General features: G+C 38.5%; 1 protein-coding gene across 1 annotated transcript in view; it reads left to right on the top strand.

The window, feature by feature from the left end:
* LOC142348490 (uncharacterized) overlaps nt 1-17,348 on the top strand; it is a 40,725-nt gene extending 23,377 nt beyond the window's left edge. The window contains exon 3 of the mRNA XM_075399866.1: nt 16,679-17,348. Coding sequence (XP_075255981.1) covers nt 16,679-17,153 — 475 coding nt within the window. The 3' untranslated portion in view covers nt 17,154-17,348. The remainder of the gene's footprint in view (nt 1-16,678) is intronic.
* Nucleotides 17,349-23,211: the final 5,863 nt, after the last annotated feature.

The following is a 23,211-nucleotide window of genomic DNA, read 5'->3' on the forward strand; positions in this document are numbered from 1 at the left end:
TAAGTTTTGGTGCTTGAGTGTCCTTATATGTGTTTTTGAGTGTTTGTGTTTGTATATATGTGTTTCTGTGCGCGTGTGTTTGTTTGTATTTGTTTTTTTGCGTGTTTTACTGTGTTTTTGTGTGTGTGTTTGAGTGAGTTTTTTTGTTTGTGTGTGTGTGTGTGCTTATGGGTGTTTGTTTGTATTTGTGTATGTGTATTTACGTTTAAGTGTGTTTATGTGTTTGTTTTTGCGTGTTTGCTTGTGTTTGTGTGTATCTGTATTTATGTTCGTGTGTGTTTATGCGTGTGTGTTTATGTGTTTGTGTGTGTTTGTGTGTGTTTGAGTGTTTGTGTGTGTGTTTGTATGTGTATAAATATAAGTTTGTGTTTATGTGTGTGAGTGATTGTGTTTGTATGTGTGTGTTTTTGAATGTGTAGTTTTTTGTCTGTCTGTACGTTTAGGTGTGTGAATGATTGTTTTTGTGTGTATGTGCGTTTTTGTGTTTATATGTGTATGCTTTTGTGCTTGATTGTCTATATATGTATTTGTTTGTATTTGTTGGTGCGTGTGTGTTTGGGTGTGTGTATGTGTGTATCTTTGAGATAGTTTTTCTGTTTGTGTGTGTGTTTCATTGTATGTGTTCGTTTAAGTGTCCGGGTATGCGTGTATGAGTGAGTACGCTCAGTTGTGTGTATGTCTGCATGTGTGTTTATTTATGAAAGTGTATGAGTGTTTATGTGTGTTCGTTTGAGTGTGCATGTTTTTGTTTATATGTATGTGTGTTTAGGTATGAGTGTTTGTATGTGAATGGGCTTATATCTGTTTATATCTGTGTATGTGTGTGTGTGTGTGTGTGCTTGTGTATAGGCGTGTTTATGTGTTTTGTTTGTTTGTTGGCGTGTGTATGTGTATATGAGTGTTTATGTTTTTGTGTTTGATTTTTGTATGTTTCTTGGAGCGCGTTTGAGTGTGTGTGTGTTTATGTGTGTTTGCTTGTGTAAATGTGTATGTGTGTTTGTGCGTGTTTGAGTGTGTGTATCTGTGTATGTGTAATTGTGTTTGCTTGTGTGTATGTGTGCATGTGAGTTCTGTTTTTATGTGTGTGCGTATATGTGTGTGTGTGCTTGTGTGTGCATGTGTTTACATCTGTTTTATGTGTGTATGAGTGTTTATGTGTGTGTGTTTATGTGTGTATGTTCATGTGTGTGTGTTTTTGTGTGTGTTCGAGTGCGTATGCGTGTTATGTGTTTATAAATGTATATGTGTGTGTTTGTGTGTGTTTGAATGTGTGATTGCGTGTTTGTATGTGTATGTATCAGTTTGTGTTTATGTGTGTGGTTATTTGTGTGCGCTTGAGTTTGTGTGCTTATGCGTGTTTGTGTGTGTACGGGTAGGTATGTTTGTGTATTTGTGTTTGTGTGTGTGTTTGTGTGTCTCTTTGTCATGTGTTTATTTGTTTTCTTTCGTGTGTGTTTGCGGGTGTATATGTTTATGTGTGTGGTTTTGATATTTGTAAGGTTGTTTGATTGTGCATGTGCGTGGGTTGTTGTGTGTTTGTTTGCTTGGTTGCGTGTCTTTGTGAGTTTACGTGTGTTTGTCTGTAAATGTGTGCTTATGTATATGTTAAAATGTGTGCATATGTGTTTGTGTTAGTTTGTGTGTTTGCTTTTGTAGGGTTGTATTTTTGCGTGTGTTTTGTGTATTGCGTGGTTTTGTCTGTGTTCGGGTGTGTATGTGTGTAGGTGTATTTGAGTGTATGTTTTGGTGTTTGTGTGCGGGCGTGTGTTTGTGTGTGTGTGGGTGTGTTTGTGTGTGTTTGTCTGTATATGTGTTTGTGTGTGTCTGTTTGTTTGGGAGTGTGTGTGTTTGTGTGTTTGAGTGAGTGTGAGTTTGTGTGTGTTTTCGTTTGTGTGAGTGTGTATGTGTTTATGTGTAATTGTATGCGTGTGAGTATGTGTGTATAAGCTTTTTTGTGTGCTTGTGTGTATGTGTGCCTATGTGTTTAGGTGTGTGTGTGTTTGACATTTGTATGTTTATTTGAGTGTGTATGCGTGTTTTTTTGTGTATGAGCGTGCTTGTTTGGTTGCGTGTTTGTGTGTGTGTGTATTATGTGAGTTTATGTGTGTTTGAGTGAGTGTGTGCGTGTTTGTCTGTGTATGTGTAGTTTTGTATATGTTCGGATCTGTGTTTGTGTCTGCGTATGTGTGCATATGTGTTTGTTTTAGTTTGTGTGTGTGCTTTTGTAGGGCTTTGTGTTTTGCGTGGTTTTGTGTGTGTTTTTGTTGTGTATGTGTGTTTGTTTGTGTAAATGTGTATGTGTGTTTGTGTGTGTTTGAGTGTGTGTATGCGTGTATGTGGATTTGTGTTTGAGTGTGTGCATGAGTGCAAGTGTTTTTTTGTGTTTTTGTATGAGTGTTTATGTGTGTTTGTGTGTTTGCGTGTGTATAATTATGTTTATATGTGTGTATGTTTATGAGTGTGTGTGTGTTTGTGTCTGCATTTGTTTACATCTGTTTATATGTGTGTATGTGTGTTTGTGTGTGTGTGTGTGTGTCTGTGTGTTTGAGTGTGTGTGTATGTGTGTGTTTGTGTGTGCGCGCTTTTTTGTGTTTTTGTGCGTATGGGTGTATGTGTTTATAAATGTACATATGTGTTTTAGTGTTCGTGTGTGTTTGAGTGTGTGAATGCGTGTTCCTTTGTGTATGTATCAGTTTGTGTTTATGTGTGTGATTGTTTGTGTGTAAGAGTTTGTGTGTTTGTGCGTGTTTGTGTGTGTATACGTGTATGTGTTTTTATGAATGCTTGTTTGTGTGTGTTTTTGTGTTTTTAGGTGTGTATATGTATATTTGTTTTTATGTGTGTTTTGATATCTGCATGTTTGTTTTATTGTGTATATGTGTGGGTCTTTGCGTGTCTGTCTGTTTATGTGTGTTTGTGTATATGTTAGTATGTGCGTTTGGTTTTTTAAGGTTGTGTGTTTGCGTGTGTTTTTGTGGTATGCGTGGTTTTGTCTGTGTTTGGGTGTGTATGTGTGAATGTGTATTTGAGTGTGTGTATTGGTGTTTGAGTGCGTGCGTGTGTCTGTGTGTGTAAGTGGGTATTTGTCTTGTTGTGTGTGTATTATGAGAGATTAGTGTGTGTTTGTGTGTTTGTGTGAGTGTGCCTTTGAGTGTGTGTTTTTCTGTGTGTGTTTTAGTGTGTGTATGTGTGTTTATGTGTGTGTTTTTGTGTTTGTGTGAATATGTGGGTTTGTGTATTTCTGCGTGTTTGTGTGTATGTTTGATGTGGGTTCGCGTATGTGCGTTTATGTGTCTGAATGCGTGTTTGTGTGTGTATGTGTTTATGGGTGTTTATGTGTGTGTCTTTGTGCGTGTATGTGTATATGTGAGTTTATGTGTGTGTTTATGTGTGTGTTTGATATTTGTTTTTGTGTTAATGTGAGTATGGGTATGCGTTTTGAGAGCCTACGTGTTTGTATGTGTGTGTGTTTGTCTTCTTATGTGTGCTTATGTGTGTGTATTTGTGTGGGTTTGACCGTATATGTGTTTTTGTTTGTCTGTTTGTTTGTGAGTGTGTGTGTTTGTGTGTTCGAGTGTGTGTGTGTGTGTGTTTGTGTGTATATGAGTTTATGTGTGTTTGTGTGTGTGTGTGTGAATGGGGGTGTATGAGTTTTTTGGTGTGTTTGTGCGTATATGTGTATATGTGTTTATGTTTGTGTGTGTGTTGCGGGTGAGTATGTTTGTTTTCGAGGTTGTTTGTGTTTTTATATGTGTATGCGTGTTTGTGTGTATGTGAGTATTAGCGTGTTTTGTGTTTGTGTATGCGCGTTTGAGCGTCCTTGTGTGCTTGTGTTTGTTTTTAGTGTTTGTGTTTGCGTTATGTGTTTTTGTGTGTGTATGTGTGTTTGAGTGTGTTTTTGTGTGTGTAATTCTGTATGTCTTTGTGTGAGTGTATTTGAGAGCGTGTTTGTGTGAGTTTTTGCTTGTGTGTATGTGTGTTTGTGTTTCTGTGTGTGTTTGTTTGTATGTGTCTGTTTTTCTGCGTAAGTGACTTTGTGTGTGTGTTTTTTCTGTGTTTGAGTGTGTGTTTGTGTGTATATGTGTTTATTATTGTATATGTCTTTGTAAGAGTGTGTGTTTGCTTGTGTGTATGTGTGTGTGTGGTTGAATGTGTATGTGTCAGTTTGTTTATTTGTGTGAGTGTTTATGTGTGTGTTTGAGCCTGTGTTTTTGTGTTTGATAATTGTATGTGTTATAATGTGTGTATGTGTGTGTTTTTTGGGAGTCTAAGTGTTTGTATGTGTCGGTGTTCGTCTGCGTATTTGTGCTTATGTGTGTGTGTTTGTGTGTTTGACTGTATATGTGTTCATGTTTGTCTGTTCGTTTGTGAGTGTGTGTGTGTGTGTGTTTGTGTGTGTATATGCGTATATGTGTGTTTATGTGTGTGTGTGTGATTGGGTGTGTATGAGCTTTTTTGTGTGTTTGTGCGTATGTGTGTATATGTGTTTATGTTCGTGTGTGTGTTGTGGGTGAGTATGTTTGTTTTTGAGGTTGTTTGTGTTTTTATATATGAATGCGTGTTTGTTTGTATGTGAGTATTAGTGTGTTTTGTGTTTGTGTGTGTGCGTTGGAGCGTCCTTGTGTGCTTGTGTTTGTTTTTGAGTGTTTGTGTTTGCGTTATGTGGTTTTGTGTGTGTATGTGTGTTTGAGTGTGTTTTTGTGTGTGTGTAGTTTTGTATGTCTTTGTGTGAGTGTATTTGAGAGTGTGTTTGTGTGTGTTTGTGTGCGTTTGTTTGTGTGAGTTTTTGCTTGTGTGTATGTGTGTGTGTTTCTGTGTGCGTTTGTGTGTATGTGTCTGTTTTTCTGCGTATGTGACTTTGTGTGTGTTTTTTTCGGTGTTTGTTTGTGCGTTTGTGTGTTTATTTGTGAGTGTATGCGTTTGCTTCTGTCTATGTGTGTGTGTGTGCTTGAATGTGTATGTGTCAGTTTGTTTATTTGTGTGAGTGTTAATGTGTGTGTTTGAGCCTGTGTTTTTGTGTTTGATAATTGTATGTGTTATAATGTGTGTATGTGTGTGTTTTTTGGGAGTCTAGGTGTTTGTATGTGTCGGTGTTCGTCTGCGTATTTGTGCTTATGTGTGTGTGTTTGTGTGTTTGACTGTATATGTGTTCATGTTTGTCTGTTCGTTTGTGAGTGTGTGTGTGTGTGTGTTTGTGTGTGTATATGCGTATATGTGTGTTTATGTGTGTGTGTGTGATTGGGTGTGTATGAGCTTTTTTGTGTGTTTGTGCGTATGTGTGTATATGTGTTTATGTTCGTGTGTGTGTTGTGGGTGAGTATGTTTGTTTTTGAGGTTGTTTGTGTTTTTATATATGAATGCGTGTTTGTTTGTATGTGAGTATTAGTGTGTTTTGTGTTTGTGTGTGTGCGTTGGAGCGTCCTTGTGTGCTTGTGTTTGTTTTTGAGTGTTTGTGTTTGCGTTATGTGGTTTTGTGTGTGTATGTGTGTTTGAGTGTGTTTTTGTGTGTGTGTAGTTTTGTATGTCTTTGTGTGAGTGTATTTGAGAGTGTGTTTGTGTGTGTTTGTGTGCGTTTGTTTGTGTGAGTTTTTGCTTGTGTGTATGTGTGTGTGTTTCTGTGTGCGTTTGTGTGTATGTGTCTGTTTTTCTGCGTATGTGACTTTGTGTGTGTTTTTTTTCGGTGTTTGTTTGTGCGTTTGTGTGTTTATTTGTGAGTGTATGCGTTTGCTTCTGTCTATGTGTGTGTGTGTGCTTGAATGTGTATGTGTCAGTTTGTTTATTTTTTTAGTGTTTATAAGTGTGGTTGAGCTTGTGTTTTTGTGTTTATTTGTTTGTGTATGGTTGTATGTGTGTTTATATTTGTGTGTTTTCTGTGGGTGAGTATGTTTGTATTTGAGTGTGTTTGAGTGTTTATGCGTGTTTGTGTGTGCATCTCTGTGTATTTGTTTGTATTTGAGTGGGTATTTGAGTTTGCGTGGGAGTTTGAGCGTGTCTGTTTATGTGTGTGTATATGTGTATGTGTGTTTTTGTGTTCGAGTGTGTTTGATGGTGTATCTGTTTTTATATGTGTTTAAGCGTGTTTGTTTGTGTATGTGTGCATGAGGTTTTGTGTGTGTGTGTTTGAGAGTCTTTGTGTGTTTTTGTATGTTTATGTGTGTTTGCGTGCGTGCGTGTAGTTTGTTTTTGTGTGTATGTGTGTTTCAGTGTGTTTATATGTGTGTGTGTTATTTTTGTGTGTATTTGACTGTGTGTGTGTGTTTCTTTGTGTAGGTATTTGCTTGTGTGTATTTGTGTAAGTTTCCGTGTGTGTTTGTTTGTGTATCTGTGTGTGTTTAACTATATGGCTTGAACTGTAATTGAGTGTGTGTGTTCGTGAAAAAATGTTAATGTGTGTATTTGTGTGTGTTTGTGTGTATACTTTGTATATGTGTTTGATTGTGCATGTGTGTTGGTGTTTGTGTGTTTATGAATGTGTATGCGAGTTTGTGCTTTTAGGTGTTTATGTTTGTTTTTTTTGTGTGTGCATTTGAGCGTCCTTTTGTGTTCGTGTGTGTTTTTGAGTGTTTGTGTGTGCGTTATGTTTATCTGTGTGTGCATGAGTGCATGGGGCGGGTGTTTATTTGCGCGTGTGTGTGCGTGTTTGAATGTGTGTAGGTGTGTCTGTGTATGTTATAATGTTTATTATTGTTTCTGTTTGTGTGTGTGTGTGGTTGGTTGTTTGTGTGTGTGGGATTGAGTTTAAGTATTTTTGACTTTTTCTATGTAATTGTGTTAAACTTTTGTGTGTGCGTGCATTTTTGTGTGTTTGTGTGTGTGTGTTTGTTTTGTGTATGAGTTTGTGTGTCTGTGTTTGTGCGTTTGTGTGTTTATTTGTGAGTGTATGCGTTTGCTTGTGTCTATGTGTTTGTATGTGTGCTTGAATGTGTATGTGTCAGTTTGTTTAATTTTTTGAGTGTTTATGTGTGTGTTTGAGCTTGTGTTTTTGTGTTTATTTGTTTGTGTATGGTTGTATGTGTGTTTATATTTGTGTGTGTTCTTTGGGTGAGTGTGTTTGTATTTGAGTGTGTTTGAGATTTTATGCGTGTTTGTGTGTGCATCTCTGTGTATGTGTTTGTATTTGAGTGGGTATTTGAGTTTGCGTGGGAGTTTGAGCGTGTCTGTTTATGTGTGTGTATATGTGTATGTGTGTTTTTGTGTTCGAGTGTGTTTGATGGTGTATCTGTTTTTATATGTATGTAAGCGTGTTTGTTTGTGTATGTGTGCATGAGGTTTTGTGTGTGTGTGTTTGAGAGTCTTTGTGTGTTTTTGTATGTTTATGTGTGTTTGCGTGCGTGCGTGTAGTGTGTTTTTGTGTGTATGTGTGTTTCAGTGTGTTTATATGTGTGTGTGTTATTTTTGTGTCTATTTGACTGTGTGTGTGTGTTTCTTTGTGTGGGTATTTGCTTGTGTGTATTTGTGTAAGTTTCCGTGTGTGATTGTTTGTGTGTCTGTGTGTGTTTAACTATATGGCTTGAACTGTAATTGAGTGTGTGTGTTCGTGAAAAAATGTTAATGTGTGTATTTTTGTGTTTGTGTGTTTATTTTGTATATGTGTTTGATTGTGCATGTGTATTGGTGTTTGTGTGTTTATGAATGTGTATGCGTGTTTGTGCTTTTAGGTGTTTATGTTTGTTTTTTTTGTGTGTGCATTTGAGCGTCCTTTTGTGTTCGTGTGTGTTTTGAGTGTTTTTGTGTTCGTTATGTTTATCTGTTTGTGCATGTGTGCATGGGGCGGGTGTTTATTTGCGCGTGTGTGTGCGTGTTTGAATGTGTGTAGGTGTGTCTGTGTATGTTATAATGTTTATTTGTGTGTCTGTTTGCGTGTGTGTGTGTGTTTGGTTGTTTGTGTGTGTGGGATTGAGTTTGTGTATTTTTGACTTTTTCTATGTATTTGTGTTAAACTTTTGTGTGTGTGTGCATACTCGTGTGTTTGTGTGTGTGTGTGTGTTTTGCGTGTGAGTTTGTGTGTCTGTGTTTGTGCGTTTGTGTGTTTATTTGTGAGTGTATGCATTTGCTTGTGTCTATGTGTGTGTGTGTGTGCTTGAATGTGTATGTGTCAGTTTGTTTATTTTTTTGAGTGTTTATGTGTGCGTTTGAGCTTGTGGTTTTGTGTTTATTTGTTTGTGTATGGTTGTATGTGTGTTTATATTTGTGTGTGTTCTGTGGGTGAGTATGTTTGTATTTGAGTGTTTTTTAGTGTTTATGCGTGTTTGTGTGTGCATCTCTGTGTATGTGTTTGTATTTGAGTGGTTATTTGAGTTTGCGTGGGAGTTTGAGCGTGTCTGTTTATGTGTGTGTATTTGTGTATGTGTGTTTTTGTGTTCGAGTGTGTTTGATGGTGTATCTCTTTTTATATGTGTGTAAGCGTGTTTGTTTGTGTATGTGTGCATGAGGTTTTGTGTGTGTGTGTTCGAGAGTCTTTGTGTGTTTTTGTATGTTTATGTGTGTTTGCGTGCGTGCGTGTAGTGTGTTTTTGTGTGTATGTGTGTTTCAGTGTGTTTATATGTGTGTGTTATTTTTGTGTGTATTTGACTGTGTGTGTGTGTTTCTTTGTGTGGGTATTTGCTTGTGTGTATTTGTGTAAGTTTCCGTGTGTGTTTGTTTGTGTGTCTGTGTGTGTTTAACTATATGGCTTGAAATGTAATTGAGTGTGTGTGTTCGTGAAAAAATGTTAATGTGTGTATTTGTGTGTGTTTGTGTGTTTTTTTTGTATATGTGTTTGATTGTGCATGTGTGTTGGTGTTTGTGTGTTTATGAATGTGTATGCGTGTTTGTGCTTTTAGGTGTTTATGTTTGTTTTTTTGTGTGTGTGCATTTGAGCGTCCTTTTGTGTTCGTGTGTGTTTTTGAGTGTTTGTGTGTGCGTTATGTTTATCTCTGTGTGCATTTGTGCATGGGGCGGGTGTTTATTTGCGCGTGTGTGTGCGTGTTTGAATGTGTGTAGGTGTGTCTGTGTATGTTATAATGTTTATTTGTGTGTCTGTTTGTGTGTGTGTGTTTGGTTGTTTGTGTGTGTGGGATTGAGTTTGTGTGTTTTTGACTTTTTCTATGTAATTGTGTTGAACTTTTGTGTGTGCGTGCATTTTTGTGTGTTTGTGTGTGTGTGTGTGTTTTGTGTGTGAGTTTGTGTGTCTGTGTTTGTGCGTTTGTGTGTTTAATTGTGAGTGTATGCGTTTGCTTGTGTCTATGTGTGTGTATGTGTGCTTGAATGTGTATGTGTCAGTTTGTTTATTTTTTTGAGTGTTTATGTGTGTGTTTGAGCTTGTGTTTTTGTGTTTATTTGTTTGTGTATGGTTGTATGTGTGTTTATATTTGTGTGTGTTCTGTGGGTGAGTATGTTTGTATTTGAGTGTGTTTGAGTGTTTATGCGTGTTTGTGTGTGCAACTCTGTGTATGTGTTTGTATTTGAGTGGGTATTTGAGTTTGCGTGGGAGTTTGATCGTGTCTGTTCATGTGTGTGCATATGTGTATGTGTGTTTTTGTGTTCAAGTGTGTTTGATGGTGTATCTGTTTTCATATGTGTGTAAGCGTGTTTGTTTGTGTATGTGTGCATGAGGTTTTGTGTGTGTGTGTTCGAGAGTCTTTGTGTGTTTTTGTATGTTTATGTGTGTTTGCGTGCGTGCGTGTAGTGTGTTTTTGTGTGTATGTGTGTTTCAGTGTGTTTATATGTGTGTGTTATTTTTGTGTGTATTTGACTGTGTGTGTGTGTTTCTTTGTGTGGGTATTTGCTTGTGTGTATTTGTGTAAGTTTCCGTGTGTGTTTGTTTGTGTGTCTGTGTGTGTTTAACTATATGGCTCGAAATGTAATTGAGTGTGTGTGTTCGTGAAAAAATTTTAATGTGTGTATTTGTGTGTGTTTGTGTGTTTTTTTTGTATATGTGTTTGATTGTGCATGTGTGTTGGTGTTTGTGTGTTTATGAATGTGTATGCGTGTTTGTGCTTTTAGGTGTTTATGTTTGTTTTTTTGTGTGTGTGCGCATTTGAGCGTCCTTTTGTGTTCGTGTGTGTTTTTGAGTGTTTGTGTGTGCGTTATGTTTATCTCTGTGTGCATTTGTGCATGGGGCGGGTGTTTATTTGCGCGTGTGTGTGCGTGTTTGAATGTGTGTAGGTGTGTCTGTGTATGTTATAATGTTTATTTGTGTGTCTGTTTGTGTGTGTGTGTGTTTGGTTGTTTGTGTGTGTGGGATTGAGTTTGTGTGTTGTTGACTTTTTCGATGTAATTGTGTTGAACTTTTGTGTGTGCGTGCATTTTTGTGTGTTTGTGTGTGTGTGTGTGTTTTGTGTGTGAGTTTGTGTGTCTGTGTTTGTGCGTTTGTGTGTTTAATTGTGAGTGTATGCGTTTGCTTGTGTCTATGTGTGTGTATGTGTGCTTGAATGTGTATGTGTCAGTTTGTTTATTTTTTTGAGTGTTTATGTGTGTGTTTGAGCTTGTGTTTTTGTGTTTATTTGTTTGTGTATGGTTGTATGTGTGTTTATATTTGTGTGTGTTCTGTGGGTGAGTATGTTTGTATTTGAGTGTGTTTGAGTGTTTATGCGTGTTTGTGTGTGCAACTCTGTGTATGTGTTTGTATTTGAGTGGGTATTTGAGTTTGCGTGGGAGTTTGAGCGTGTCTGTTCATGTGTGTGTATATGTGTATGTGTGTTTTTGTGTTCAAGTGTGTTTGATGGTGTATCTGTTTTCATATGTGTGTAAGCGTGTTTGTTTGTGTATGTGTGCATGAGGTTTTGTGTGTGTGTGTTCGAGAGTCTTTGTGTGTTTTTGTATGTTTAAGTGTGTTTGCGTGCGTGCGTGTAGTGTGTTTTTGTGTGTATGTGTGTTTCAGTGTGTTTATATGTGTGTGTTATTTTTGTGTGTATTTGACTGTGTGTGTGTGTGTTTCTTTGTGTGGGTATTTGCTTGTGTGTATCTGTGTAAGTTTCCGTGTGTGTTTGTTTGTGTGTCTGTGTGTGTTTAACTATATGGCTTGAACTGTAATTGAGTGTGTGTGTTCGTGAAAAAATGTTAATGTGTGTATTTGTGTGTGTTTGTGTGTTTACTTTGTATATGTGTTCGATTGTGCATGTGTGTTGGTGTTTGTGTGTTTGAATGTGTATGCGTGTTTAGGCTTTTAGGTGTTTATGTTTGTTTTTTTTTTGTATGTGCATTTGAGCGTCCTTTTGTGTTCGTGTGTGTTTTTGAGTGTTTGTGTGTGCGTTATGTTTATCTGTGTGTGCATGTGTGCATGGGGCGGGTGTTTATTTGCGCGTATGTGTGCGTGTTTGAATGTGTGTAGGTGTGTCTGTGTATCTTATAATGTTTATTTGTGTGTCTGTTTGTGTGTGTGTGTTTGGTTGTTTGTGTGTGTGGGATTGAGTTTGTGTATTTTTGACTTTTTCGATGTATTTGTGTTAAACTTTTGTGTGTGCGTGCATTTTCGTGTGTTTGTGTGTGTGTGTTTTGTGTTTGAGTTTGTGTGTCTGTGTTTGTGCATGTGTGTTTGTGTTTTTGTGTTTAATTGTGTGTGTTTAAGTGTGTATATGTGTTTTTGCGTGCGTGTCTGTAATTTTTTGTACGTATACGTGTTTGTATGTATGTGTTTGCGAGTTTTTTCAGGTTGTGTTTGTGTTTGGTTGTTTGTGTATGAGTGCAATTATGTGTGTATGTGTGTTTGTGTGTGATTTTTGTGTGTGCTGTTGTTTGTGTGCGTGTTTATGCGTTATTGTTCGTGGTTTAATTGTGTTTGAGTGTGTGAAAGTTTGTTTGTGTGTGTATATAAGTAGTACTTTTTGTATCTGTATGTGTTTGTCTCAGTTTATATGTGCGTTTGTGTCTGTGTTTGAGTGTGTATGTGTGTTTTTGTGAGTTTATGCGTGTTTGTTTATATATATATATATATTTACATATATATATATATATATATATATATATATATATATATATGTGTGTGTGTTTATATAGACGTCTGTATTTGTGTATGTCTGTTAATGTATGCGTGTGTGCATTGGAGAGTTTTTGTGTGTTTAGGTGTGTGTTTAATTGTTTGTGTATGCGTTATGTGTGTTTGTGTGTGCATGGAGTGGGTGTATATTTGCGTGCGTGTCTGTTTGCGTGTGTGTCTGTGCGTGTGTGTGCGCGTGTTTGTGTGCGTGTGTGTGTGTGTGTTCGTTTGTGTGTGTGTGTGTGTTTTTACGTATATGTGTTTGATTATGTGTATGTATTTTTGTGTTTGCATCTTTGTTTCAGTTTTTTTTTGTGTATGTGTGTGTTGGAGTGTGCGTGTTTGTCTTTCTGTGTGTATTTGTGTATGCATGTGTGTGTTCGAGTGTTTAGGTATTTGTGTATGTGTGTTTGTGTGTGCGTGTCTTTTGATTCTGTTGCTGTTTGAGTGCTTGCGTGCTTGTTTATCTGTTTTTGTTTGTATGTGTAATTCTGTTTGAGTGTGTGAATGTTTATTTGTTTGTGTATATGTGTTGTTGTGTTTGTTTGTGTATGTTTTTGTTGGATTGTGTATGTGTGTTTGTGTCTTTGTTTGAGTGTGTATGTTTGTTGGTGTGAGTGTGTGTTGTGTGTGTGTTTATGTCTCTGTGTGTGCGTGTCTGTATGCGTGTGTATGTGAGTTAATGTGTGTGTGCTTTTGAGTGTTTATATATGTTTGTTTTGTGTGTGTGATTGTGTGTGTCTGTTTGTTTGAGTGAGTGAGTGTTTGAGTGTGTGTGTTTAAGTTTGTGCTTTCTCTCTGTGTGTGTGTTTCTCTGTGTATATTTGAGTGTCTGTATGTGTTTGTATGTGTTTGTGTGTTTGTATGTGTTTATGTGTTTGAGTGTGTGTTTGTGTGTGTGTGTTTGTTCCTCTGTGTTTGTTGGTGTGTGTAGGTTTGTATGTATGTCTGCGTGTTTGAGTTTGTGTGTATGAGTGTGCTTGTGTTTGAGTTTGTTTATCTGTATTTCTTTGTGCATGTGTATGTTTGATTTTGTATGTATGTTTGTTTTGTCTGTTTGAGAGTGTGTCTGTGTAATTGAGTGAGTGTGTGTGCGTTTAAGTGTGTGTGATTTTTTTGTGTGTGTGTGTGTTTCTCTGTATGTTTTTCAGTGTCTGTATGTGTATTTATGTGTTTGTGTGCTTGCGTGTGTGGGTGGTGTGTTTGTGTTTTAATGTGTGTGTGTGTGTTTCTCTGCGTTTGTTGGTGTGTGTGTGTATGCGTGTATGTGTGCGTTTATGAGACTGTGCGTGTGTGTTCTTGTGTTTGTTTATGTGTGTTTGTGTGTGTGTGTGTTTGTGCGTATGTGTGTGTGTGCGCGCGTGCGTGTGTGTGTTTAATTGAAAAAATGTGTTTTTGAGTGTGTGTGCGTAGGTTTGATTTTATGTATATATAAGTGTGTTTGTGCGTGTGTGTGTGTTAACGTGCGTGGGCGTGCGTATTCGTGTATGTGTGTGTGTGTGTGTGAGCGTGTGTTTGTTTCTGCGCGTGTGTGTGTTTGAGTGTGTGTGAGTGTTTGTTTGTGTGAGTGTGTGTTTGAGTGTGTGTGTGTGTGCTTATGTACGTGCGCGATTGTGTGTGTATGCGTACGTTTGATTTTATGTATGTATAAGTGTGTTTGAGCGTGTGTGTGTGTTCACGTGCGTGTGTGTGCGTGTTCGTGTGTGTGTGCGAGTGTGTCTTTGTTTCTGCGCTTGTGTATTTGAGTGTGTGCGCGTGTTTGTTTGTGTGAGTGTGTGTTTGAGTGTGTGTGAATGCGTGTGTGCTTATGTTTGTATGCGTATGTTTGATTTTATGTATGTATGTGTGTGTGTGTAGTTTTGTGCGTGTGTGTGTGTGTTCGCGTGCGTGTGTGTGAGTGTTTGAGTGTGTATGTGTGTGTGTATATGAGTGCGTGTGTTTGCGTGTATGTGTGAGTTTTTGGGTGTGTGTGTATTAATGTGTGGGCGTATGTTTGAGATTATTTATGTGTGTTTGTGTGTGTGCGTGCTTGCGTGTGTGTGTGTGTTTGTTTCTGCGCCTGTGTGTTTGTTTGAGTGTGTTTTTGTGTGCGTGTGCATGTGCGTATTTGTGTGTGTGTGTGTGCGTATGTATGTGCGTGTTTGTGTGTGTATGCGTATTTTCGAGTGTGTTTATGTGTGTATGTGCGTTTGTTAGTACGTGTGTATGTGTTCACGCGCGCGTGTGTGTGTATTTTTGAGTGTGCTTGTGTGTGTGTGTGCGTGTGTGTGTTTGTGTGTGTGTGTGTCTGTGTGTTTGAGTGTGTGTGTATGTGTGTGTTTGAGTGTGTGTGTGTGTTTGTGTGCGTGTGTGTGTGGGTTTGTGTGTGTATGTGTATGTTTGAGTGTTTTTGTGTGTGTGTGTTTGTGTGTATGCGTATGTTTGAGTGTGTTTGTGTGTGTGTTTGTGTGTGTACCCGTGTTGAGAAATTCTTCGGATTTAAACATAAGAAATTGTTGGTTTTCGTTGCTTTTACTTCGCCAAAACCGATCAAAGCCCTTACGTTTTTTTCGTCGTTTTGATCGGTTTTCGTCGGTATTTTAACGTAAGAATTGTCGGTTTTTGCCATTCAAAAAATCTCACATACAGGACAGTCCCTGCCAGGATTCGAACTTTGGACTCATATATTACTAGCCACCTTCTCCTCCACTGCACCACTTTTGACTTAGTTTTACTCTATTTCTTTTAAATTTAAAACAAAATGAGACTGACATTACCGACAAAAAACGACGATAATCGACACTTCTTACTGCCAAAACTGACAATACCGACGAAAACTACACTAATCAACACTTCTTACATCAAATACCGACAATACCGACGAAAACGTGGATAATCGACATTTCCTACATAAAAAACCGACGAAATCGACAAAAGTTGACCAAAAACGACAGTTCTTGCTTCGATTTCGTCGCTATTTCTCAACCTGGGTACCCAGGATGAAGTCCTCGACCCAAGACAGGTATTGGCCAGACCGACCATACCCAAAACAGGTATTGGCCAGACCGACAATACCCAAAGATAGGTATTGGCCAGACCGAGCAGACTTTGGCCACCATTGGCCAGACTGAACAGACTTTGGACACCATTGGCCAGACTGACCAGACATTGTCCAGACCATCGGCCAGACGGTTGTCCAGACCAATGGCCAGACCGAAGAGACCCTAGGCCAGACCATTGTCCAGACCGTAGGCCAGACCATCCGCCAGACCGTTGTCCAGACCATCCGCCAGACCAAGCAGACCTTTGTCCAGACCGTTGGCCAGACCATCCGCCAGACCGTTGTCAAGATTAATGGCTAGACCGAACAGACCTTAGGCCAGACCATTGTCCAGACCGTAGGCCAGACCGTTTTCCAGACCATTGGCCAGACTGAACAGACAGGACAGACCGTCCCTAAGTCGAGGTGTGCGTTAATGATCAGACATATCCAGACTAAAATTGGTTATGATCAGACCCATCGTGACGATAATATTCCATGATCACATTTAGATCGTTTTTCATACGTGCTGGTTTTTAACTCGTATTTTCTCTTGCCATGATCAGATCCATCCAGACCATAATCAGCCATGAACAGACTTTAGCTCGTTTTAAGAAATTGTGCTCCTTTTTAGCAGACCTAAGAATCAATCAGACCTAAGAAACGACGGCTTAAAAAAAGAATCACCATCCAAGCAGCGTCGGCATCTTTGGGTAGTAGTAGTAGTAGCATCAGTAATAGCTGTAGTAATAGTAGTAGTAGCAGTAGTGGTAGTGGTAGTTGTAGTTGTAGTTGTAGTAGTAGTAGTGGTAGTAGTAGTATTGGTAGTAGTAGTAGTACCGAACAGACCGAACAGACCGAAATATGGGTATTGGCCAGACCGAACAGACCGAAATATGGGTATTGGCCAGACCGAACAGACCGAAATATGGGTATTGGCCAGACCGAACAGACCGAAATATGGGTATTGGCCAGACCAAACAGACCGAAATATGGGTATTGGCCAGACCGAACAGACCGAAATATGGGTATTGGCCAGACCGAACAGACGAAATATGGGTATTGGCCAGACCGAACAGACCGAAATATGGGTATTGGCCAGACCGAACAGACCGAAATTTGGGTATTGGCCAGACCGAACAGACCGAAATATGGGTATTGGCCAGACCGAACAGACCGAAATTTGGGTATTGGCCAGACCGAACAGACCGAAATATGGGTATTGGCCAGACCGAACAGACCGAAATATGGGTATTGGCCAGACCGAACAGACCGAAATATGGGTATTGGCCAGACCGAACAGACCGAAATTTGGGTATTGGCCAGACCGAACAGACCGAAATATGGGTATTGGCCAGACCGAACAGACCGAAATTTGGGTATTGGCCAGACCGAACAGACCGAAATATGGGCATTGGCCAGACCGAACAGACTAAAATTGCCATCGGCCAGACGGAAGGCGCGACCCAAATTTTTTCCAGACCATTGTGGACGGTCGCACCGGACCCCCCTGTCCGCGACCCAAGTCGGTCTGGCCAATAGCTGTCTTGGGTCGAGGACTTCATCCTGGGTATGCGTATGTTTGAGTGTGTTTGTGTGTGTGTGTGTGTGTGTGTGTGTGTGTGTGTGTGTGTCTGTGTGTTTGCGTGTGTGTGCGTGCGTGCGTGTGGGTTTGTGCAAGGCTAACTCGTTACACCATTTAGTTATCCCCGACCGCATGTGTTTGAGCCCCAATCCCGTGAGGAGATCACAACAATCCGATCGTTTCTGAAAGAGCAACTGGGGACGACATACGTGAACAATAGTCGTATATGGCTCGGGTTTATCAAACGTCGACAATTTAGGTCTGCATATGAGTACACTGTTCATTTCGTCAGTCAATGGGGTGATATAGGTGGCGGTACTATGAGTGGCCACCGTGATGGCCCGCTTTATATGAACACCTCAATATTTCGAACTGAGGCCGAAGGAGGAAAAGAACCGAATAACTCTGGTGGCAAGGAAGTTTGCACAATGAGCCTTGAATTTGAGGAGGGAAATGAGAAGGAGCCACTTGACAAAGCCTTAGATGTAGATTGCTACCAAGAAGACGAAAATGATCAAGCTTATGCAGTGTGTGAAGTTGAAAATTGGCAACCAAAACAGCCAGTTATGCTAAGAGAAACATCGGAACTATGACCACTAGATGCATAACTGAAGTATAAATGAAGGCCGTTGACTAATTGGCCGACAGCGGTTTTGTCGACTACCAAAAAATGAGTTTTTAAAGCCGATAACCCGACCTCTTAAAAATATTATTGGCTGGACATTAATTATCTAGTGGTAATTGGGTCAATCATAGGTGTCGAAAATTAGAGAATTTAAATGTCTGTTAACTTTCTCATTCTCCTTTGTCGGATAAAAGAACCTTCGGTCAGTTTTTCTAGCCCCATAACTGAAATATATACAACTTGAGTGCGTATACACCGACATTTTAACTGAAATTTAAAGTATATAGTTTTCTCAACTAGTGTTCATAGGCACTTCGCCCTTCTTGAAAACAGTGAGCCGAAACTAATGTTTAGGTCTTGGTTCATATAAAATTCGTAATCTCAATTCAAATTCAAAAAAGTTCAAGAAGTACTATTTTATGTTTAAAAATATTCTTTTATTTATTTGAAAATGGGCCAGTAATTTAACTTTAACCCCCTCCCCGATGGAAATACTTAAAGCCGTGGTTAACCTTTTGAACTGGATTGAAGTTGTCAGTGTTTTTTTGGAGAAAAAATAATTCATCAGAAAAGTAGCTCTATTGTTGAAACCTGGCTCTTTCAACTTACTTTCGCCATGATTATACTTTGTTATCATGGCAAAACAATTTTTTTAAAGAATCAATGAAATATTTCTATACTGCAAACAAAACCTTCATGGGACGACCCCAGTCTAATATCGACGTCTGAACTCATAAAAGAAAATGATCTTTGAGTTGATAGGACTTTAAAATTTCACTTTTTTCTTGAACATTTTTCGACGTCTATCTTGCAAGATCTTGCAAGGTTCTTGCAAGATAGGCGCCCGGATCTTGCATCTTGCAAGATAAGCGTCATTTGCAAGAATCTTGCAAGATCTTGCAAGATAAGCGTCATTTGCAAGAATCTTGCAAGATCTTGCAAGATAAGCGTCATTTTCAAGAGAATTTTGCAAGATAAGCGTCGGAGTTCGACTAGGGGAGAGGGTAGAAATGCGCTTCGATGTTAATTGTTTCGAGTGGATTTTCCCCTATCGCTGATTACATACACGCTTTCTACCTCAAATTATGGCGCAGATTGGATCGTCATACTGGTACTTCCCTGGCTTAGGTTCGAGACCAAATTAATTACTGATCAGATTCACTCGCGCGCACACCTGTTAACTTTGCGCTTGCAATTACCCGTTCTGCTCGACCACACAAACGAAGGAGAATGGTCTGATCTGAGCGCACTTAACTCTAATGAGACACTATTTTTAACGCAAGTGGGTTTCATCTGAAAAAAAATCGATTAAAATTTAGTCTGATCAGGCCCATTTTCGCTTCGCAAAAACGTCTGTTTAATTTCAATAAATTTTTCTCGAAAAACTGATATATTAAGAGTTTGCCGACAATTCAGAGTTGATCAGGGACTCAATTGGAGACTATTGTCTATGAATTGTGCAATAATTGTGCAAAATTTTATCAACTAATTAGTAACTGATCAAATTTGATGTTCTTTTGTTATAGGCATGAATTTGTGCAATTTAAGTGAACTCCTAGATTACGTCATTCATCTTTATGAATAAACATATAACACAAGGTGAGCACACTTCTGACCAGCAAGAGGGTCTAAGAGGATGTTTCTAAGAAAACGATATTCTGATCAGAGAGAATTTTGAGCGTAGGATAATCTGATCACAGCTTATTAATCTGATCCAGCACAAGAGAATCACGGACGAGGTCAGATCAGAAGTAAATTCAAATGCATTCATTACACCGCAGAGGCTTGCCCCAAAATTTCCGCCTTCGTAAAATTCGCTCGAAAAATAGATACATAAAATGAACGAAATAAGGCGAATAGCTTTGTATTTTATATTCGGAAAAGGGGTTGCACTATTTTTTTTGGAAGATAAATACTTTAAAATTGTAAAATAGGTGACAAGACTTGTAGCACATTTTCGCTCATTTTAGGTATCTATTACTCGCATTAAAGGTTTCTCTAATCCCCAATTGAGACTAATTAAAAGCGCGCATTTTGAGCAACAAAAGTGATTTAATACTATGTAAAAAGCACATTAATAGAGATTTAAATGAAGCTTTTAAAGCTTTAAAATGATTTAAATACAAACAACTTTGAAAACAAAGAAAAAAAGCCGAGCTATCGATTTTTTCCGAAAAATCCCTCGCTCAAAAAAAGTTTTGTATATCAATGCGGGACTGGCCGATTTTCTGCTTGCCATATATATATATATATATATATATATATATATATATATATATATATTTATATATATATGCAAGTTGACTTACTGGTGTAGATTCAATGAACCAGAGTAAGAACCCTTTAACAAGTAGTAATGAAGTATTAATAAAGTACTAGTAGTAGTAATAGAGCTTCAATAACCACTTTTATGCTCAAAAACGCGCATTAAATTATGCTTAATTGCGGATTGTAGTGCAAAATCGAGTTACGTGGCGTGCGAAAAAGAGATACATAAATTGAGCAGATTCGTGATACATAGCGCGCGAAAAATAGGATACATAGCTTGTATTTTAATTTTGTGGTTAAAACTTGGACACTTTTGCGAACATGGTTTGCGCAATTCCCTTCAATATGCCTGTTTTTTCAAAAGTAGCTATTTTTCGCAATATTGTTGCCTTTTCAGTGTAATAACATAGGAAAAACGAACAAGAGATACACTGATCGGGCATATTTGCCAGTGACGATTTGGGCATGCCTCTGCGGCGTAATGTTTGGTTCTGATCATAAAGCGCAGGTAGGTCTCATTAGAAATAACATCGAATGCACTTCAAGCACACGGAAGTCTGGAAGATTCAAGAGCATACTTCGGATGCTTTGAGAATTATGTGCTGGATTGAGTCTCATTGGATTTCCCTTCGGTCTGGGTAGTTCCCACCAAAGTTCATCTGGCTTTAAGATGGTCTGATCAAGAATGATTTCCGTCCGCAACTTTAACCTGGCTTCTAATATGAACCCAGTTTATCAACTAGAAAGGCCAGTACTTCAAACGATAGTCCTTTAGTTCCAATCATAATCTTTATGATCTAAAAACAATGTAACATTTTTAAAACTATCTTTTCAGTGGTGTATTTATTACCGCGCGACTTAATCGCTGGAAGTGTTATGATCTCGCTCGAAAAACTCCAAGTGACAATGACTTTACATAGAGCTTAAACATAGAAACACATGGAAGTGCCAAATTTCAGTGAATTCAGGCCAAAACCTCCCGAAAATTTGGATTGAGCTAAAACATACCAAACATATGGAAGCACTTCAATTTTTTATCATTAAACAGGCACTGAAGTGATTTTTATCAGAAAATGTGCTATAAATCAGTGAAATTTTCAAAAACAGCTGAAGTAACAGAGCCCCTGAAAGAAGCCAATGTTTTTCAAAGAACGTGCGTACTTCCGGATGGCTTTTGAATGAAATTTTGAAGGGATTGTATTTCCTAAAAAAGTTGAATAGATTCGGGACAAATCAAATAGGCAGAAACGAATGGAATAATAGTGGCGATAGATTATGCTCGAATGATTTCTTTGGTTTAGTTTTGCCTTAATGATACTTAATGTAATCACAAACGCCACAAATCTTCTTTTTTCAAGTTTCAATTAGTCTTTTTTTGCAAAACTGGTTATCACTGTTCAGTTGTTTATTGGTTTCAGTGGAAAGTTGAGGAAGATGATGAGAAAAAATAACAGCAGCACAAAATAGATTGCTCGGAGCTTCCGTCCAAATTATCTCTCCTATCATATTTTCTCACCCTATTTTTTCCTTACAGGGCATCCGTTTCTCATTTTCGGCTAACTTTCTGTACGCAGCAAAGGATCATCGTTTTTTGTGAACCCAAAACAATTACAAAGCATCATTATATAACAATGAACATGGAGCATTGCTAATTAAAATAGGAAATGAGCTTTGTCACTAAAACGTCACTAGGGCGCAAAATATATGATTCGAATTGTTGACACGTGTTCCATTAATTGAATATATCCTATGTATAATTTGTGGGTTAGTTTCGAGAACTGAATTATTCAAAAATGTATGGCTAATAGGAACTAGTAATCAGACTCATTGAGAATTCCTTCAGTTCAAATCACATTATTTGAATTAAATGAAAAAGAAAGCAAAGCAGGATTTTAGAAAATTCATATAGATTCTTTCTGTCACTTCTCAGATTTTTAGATTTTAGCACCAAAAGTTATCCCCTGAAAGAGATGTAAGACTAAGGGGGTTATTTTTTTGAGGGGGAGGGGGGTAAAACCACATAAGGTAAGGGGGTAATGATGGGGAGTTGTAGATTTTAGCCCCCAAAAATTACATCCCCCGCAGGAAATGTAACATTAAGGGGGGTAACTTTAGGGGGTAAAACGAAGTAAGATAAGGGGGTAATGGGATAAGGGGTAGATGAATTTTGAGAGTTTACCCTCGAACATTTACCCCCCCCCCCCCCATGAAGTTGTAAGATTAATGGGTAAATTTAGGGGGTAAAACAATGTAAGATAAGGGGGTAAAGGTATATTGGGGAGAAGGGGGAATTTTTAGATTTCGCCAGCCCAAAAAAATGATCCTCTCAAAGAGATGTAAGATTAGGGGGTAAATTAATGTAAGATAAGACGGTAATGGGGTAAGATGAGAAATTTTAGAGTTTACCAACCCCCCAACAAATATATATATATATATATATATATATATATATATATATATATATATATAGCCCCAAAAAGATGTAAGATTAGGGCATCATTTTAGGGGGAGGGGTGTGCGATTTAAGATAAAGGGTTAATGGGCGTAACGGGGAGTAGATTCACATATATATGGACTGTCAAGAATTGGGCAACCATTGATGGTTTAGAGGCTAAGGAGAACCGGCTGCAGAGAACAGAGGTTGCGGGTTCAAAACTGTCGGATTAGGTCTTCCAAAGGGGATAATAACAACCCTACTCTTGCATTGTTTTACACCCCTCCCCCCCCAATTTACCCCTTCAACCCCAAAGATTCAAGAGTTTTTGGGGGAATTTGCTTAAAAAAATTCCCCCGATTACCTGCTGATCTTACATCTTTTTTGGGTAAAAATTCAACAAGGGTCTCGAAGGTTAAATTCTAATGAAAAATAAATAAAAGTGAATTATGAGATGCTAATCAATCTGAATAATATTGTCCTTTAGTTTAAAAATATGACCATTGGAGCAGATAGAATTAAACCTTACAAAGATGCCATTCGAGCAGCGACGCCATTTTTAAAGAAAACCATAGTCACTCTTAATGGTACAGCCAACCCAAATTCTGCTTATGCCCAAACTTGCTCGTTCTATAGTATTTGCGGCTGTAGACCCAGGTTGTTTCAAACCCAGGATGAGTTCCGCGACCAAGGACACGAATAAGTCAGGACTTGGGTCGCGAGCAACGGACCCAGTGCAACCATAGTCTGGACGGTGTTTGGCTCGCACTATCCGTCTGGACCGCAATTGTTTCAAGTCTGTTCTGTTGTTCTGTCTGGTCCATACCCTATTTCGGTCTGTTTGGTATGGCTAATTGGATTAAATGATTTTTTTGGGTAAAATTACAGACAAAATAATGCAAGTTGAATAATGCAAATTGAGTCTGCTTGGTCTTGCCCATTGTCTGGAACAGAGTCTGTTTGATCTGGCCAAGAGTCTGACTCCTGTTCGGTCACGCCCAGGGTTGTCAAAGTCTGTTCGGTTTGGCCCAGGGCTGGCAAAGTATGCTCGTTCTGGCCCGTACCTTTTTTGGTGCGCTGCACAAGGACCCCCTGTCCGCGACCCAAGTCCGTATGACCCATACCTGTCTTTCGTCGCCACCTCACCTTCACCTGGGTAGCTCACATCAATCACCCAAGTCTTGCCCTTGGTTGCTTTTCAACAGACTATCTGCATTATTTTACTTATTTCACGTTCAGAGCCAGTTCACACTTACTACAAAATTAAAAATAGAGCATCGGTCGCAAAAATGTCTTTCATAAAAAATAAAAGATAATTATAATT

Source organism: Convolutriloba macropyga, chromosome 10 (genome assembly GCF_964194025.1).
Source record: "Convolutriloba macropyga chromosome 10, txConMacr16.3, whole genome shotgun sequence".
NCBI classification, from domain to species: domain Eukaryota; kingdom Metazoa; phylum Xenacoelomorpha; order Acoela; family Convolutidae; genus Convolutriloba; species Convolutriloba macropyga.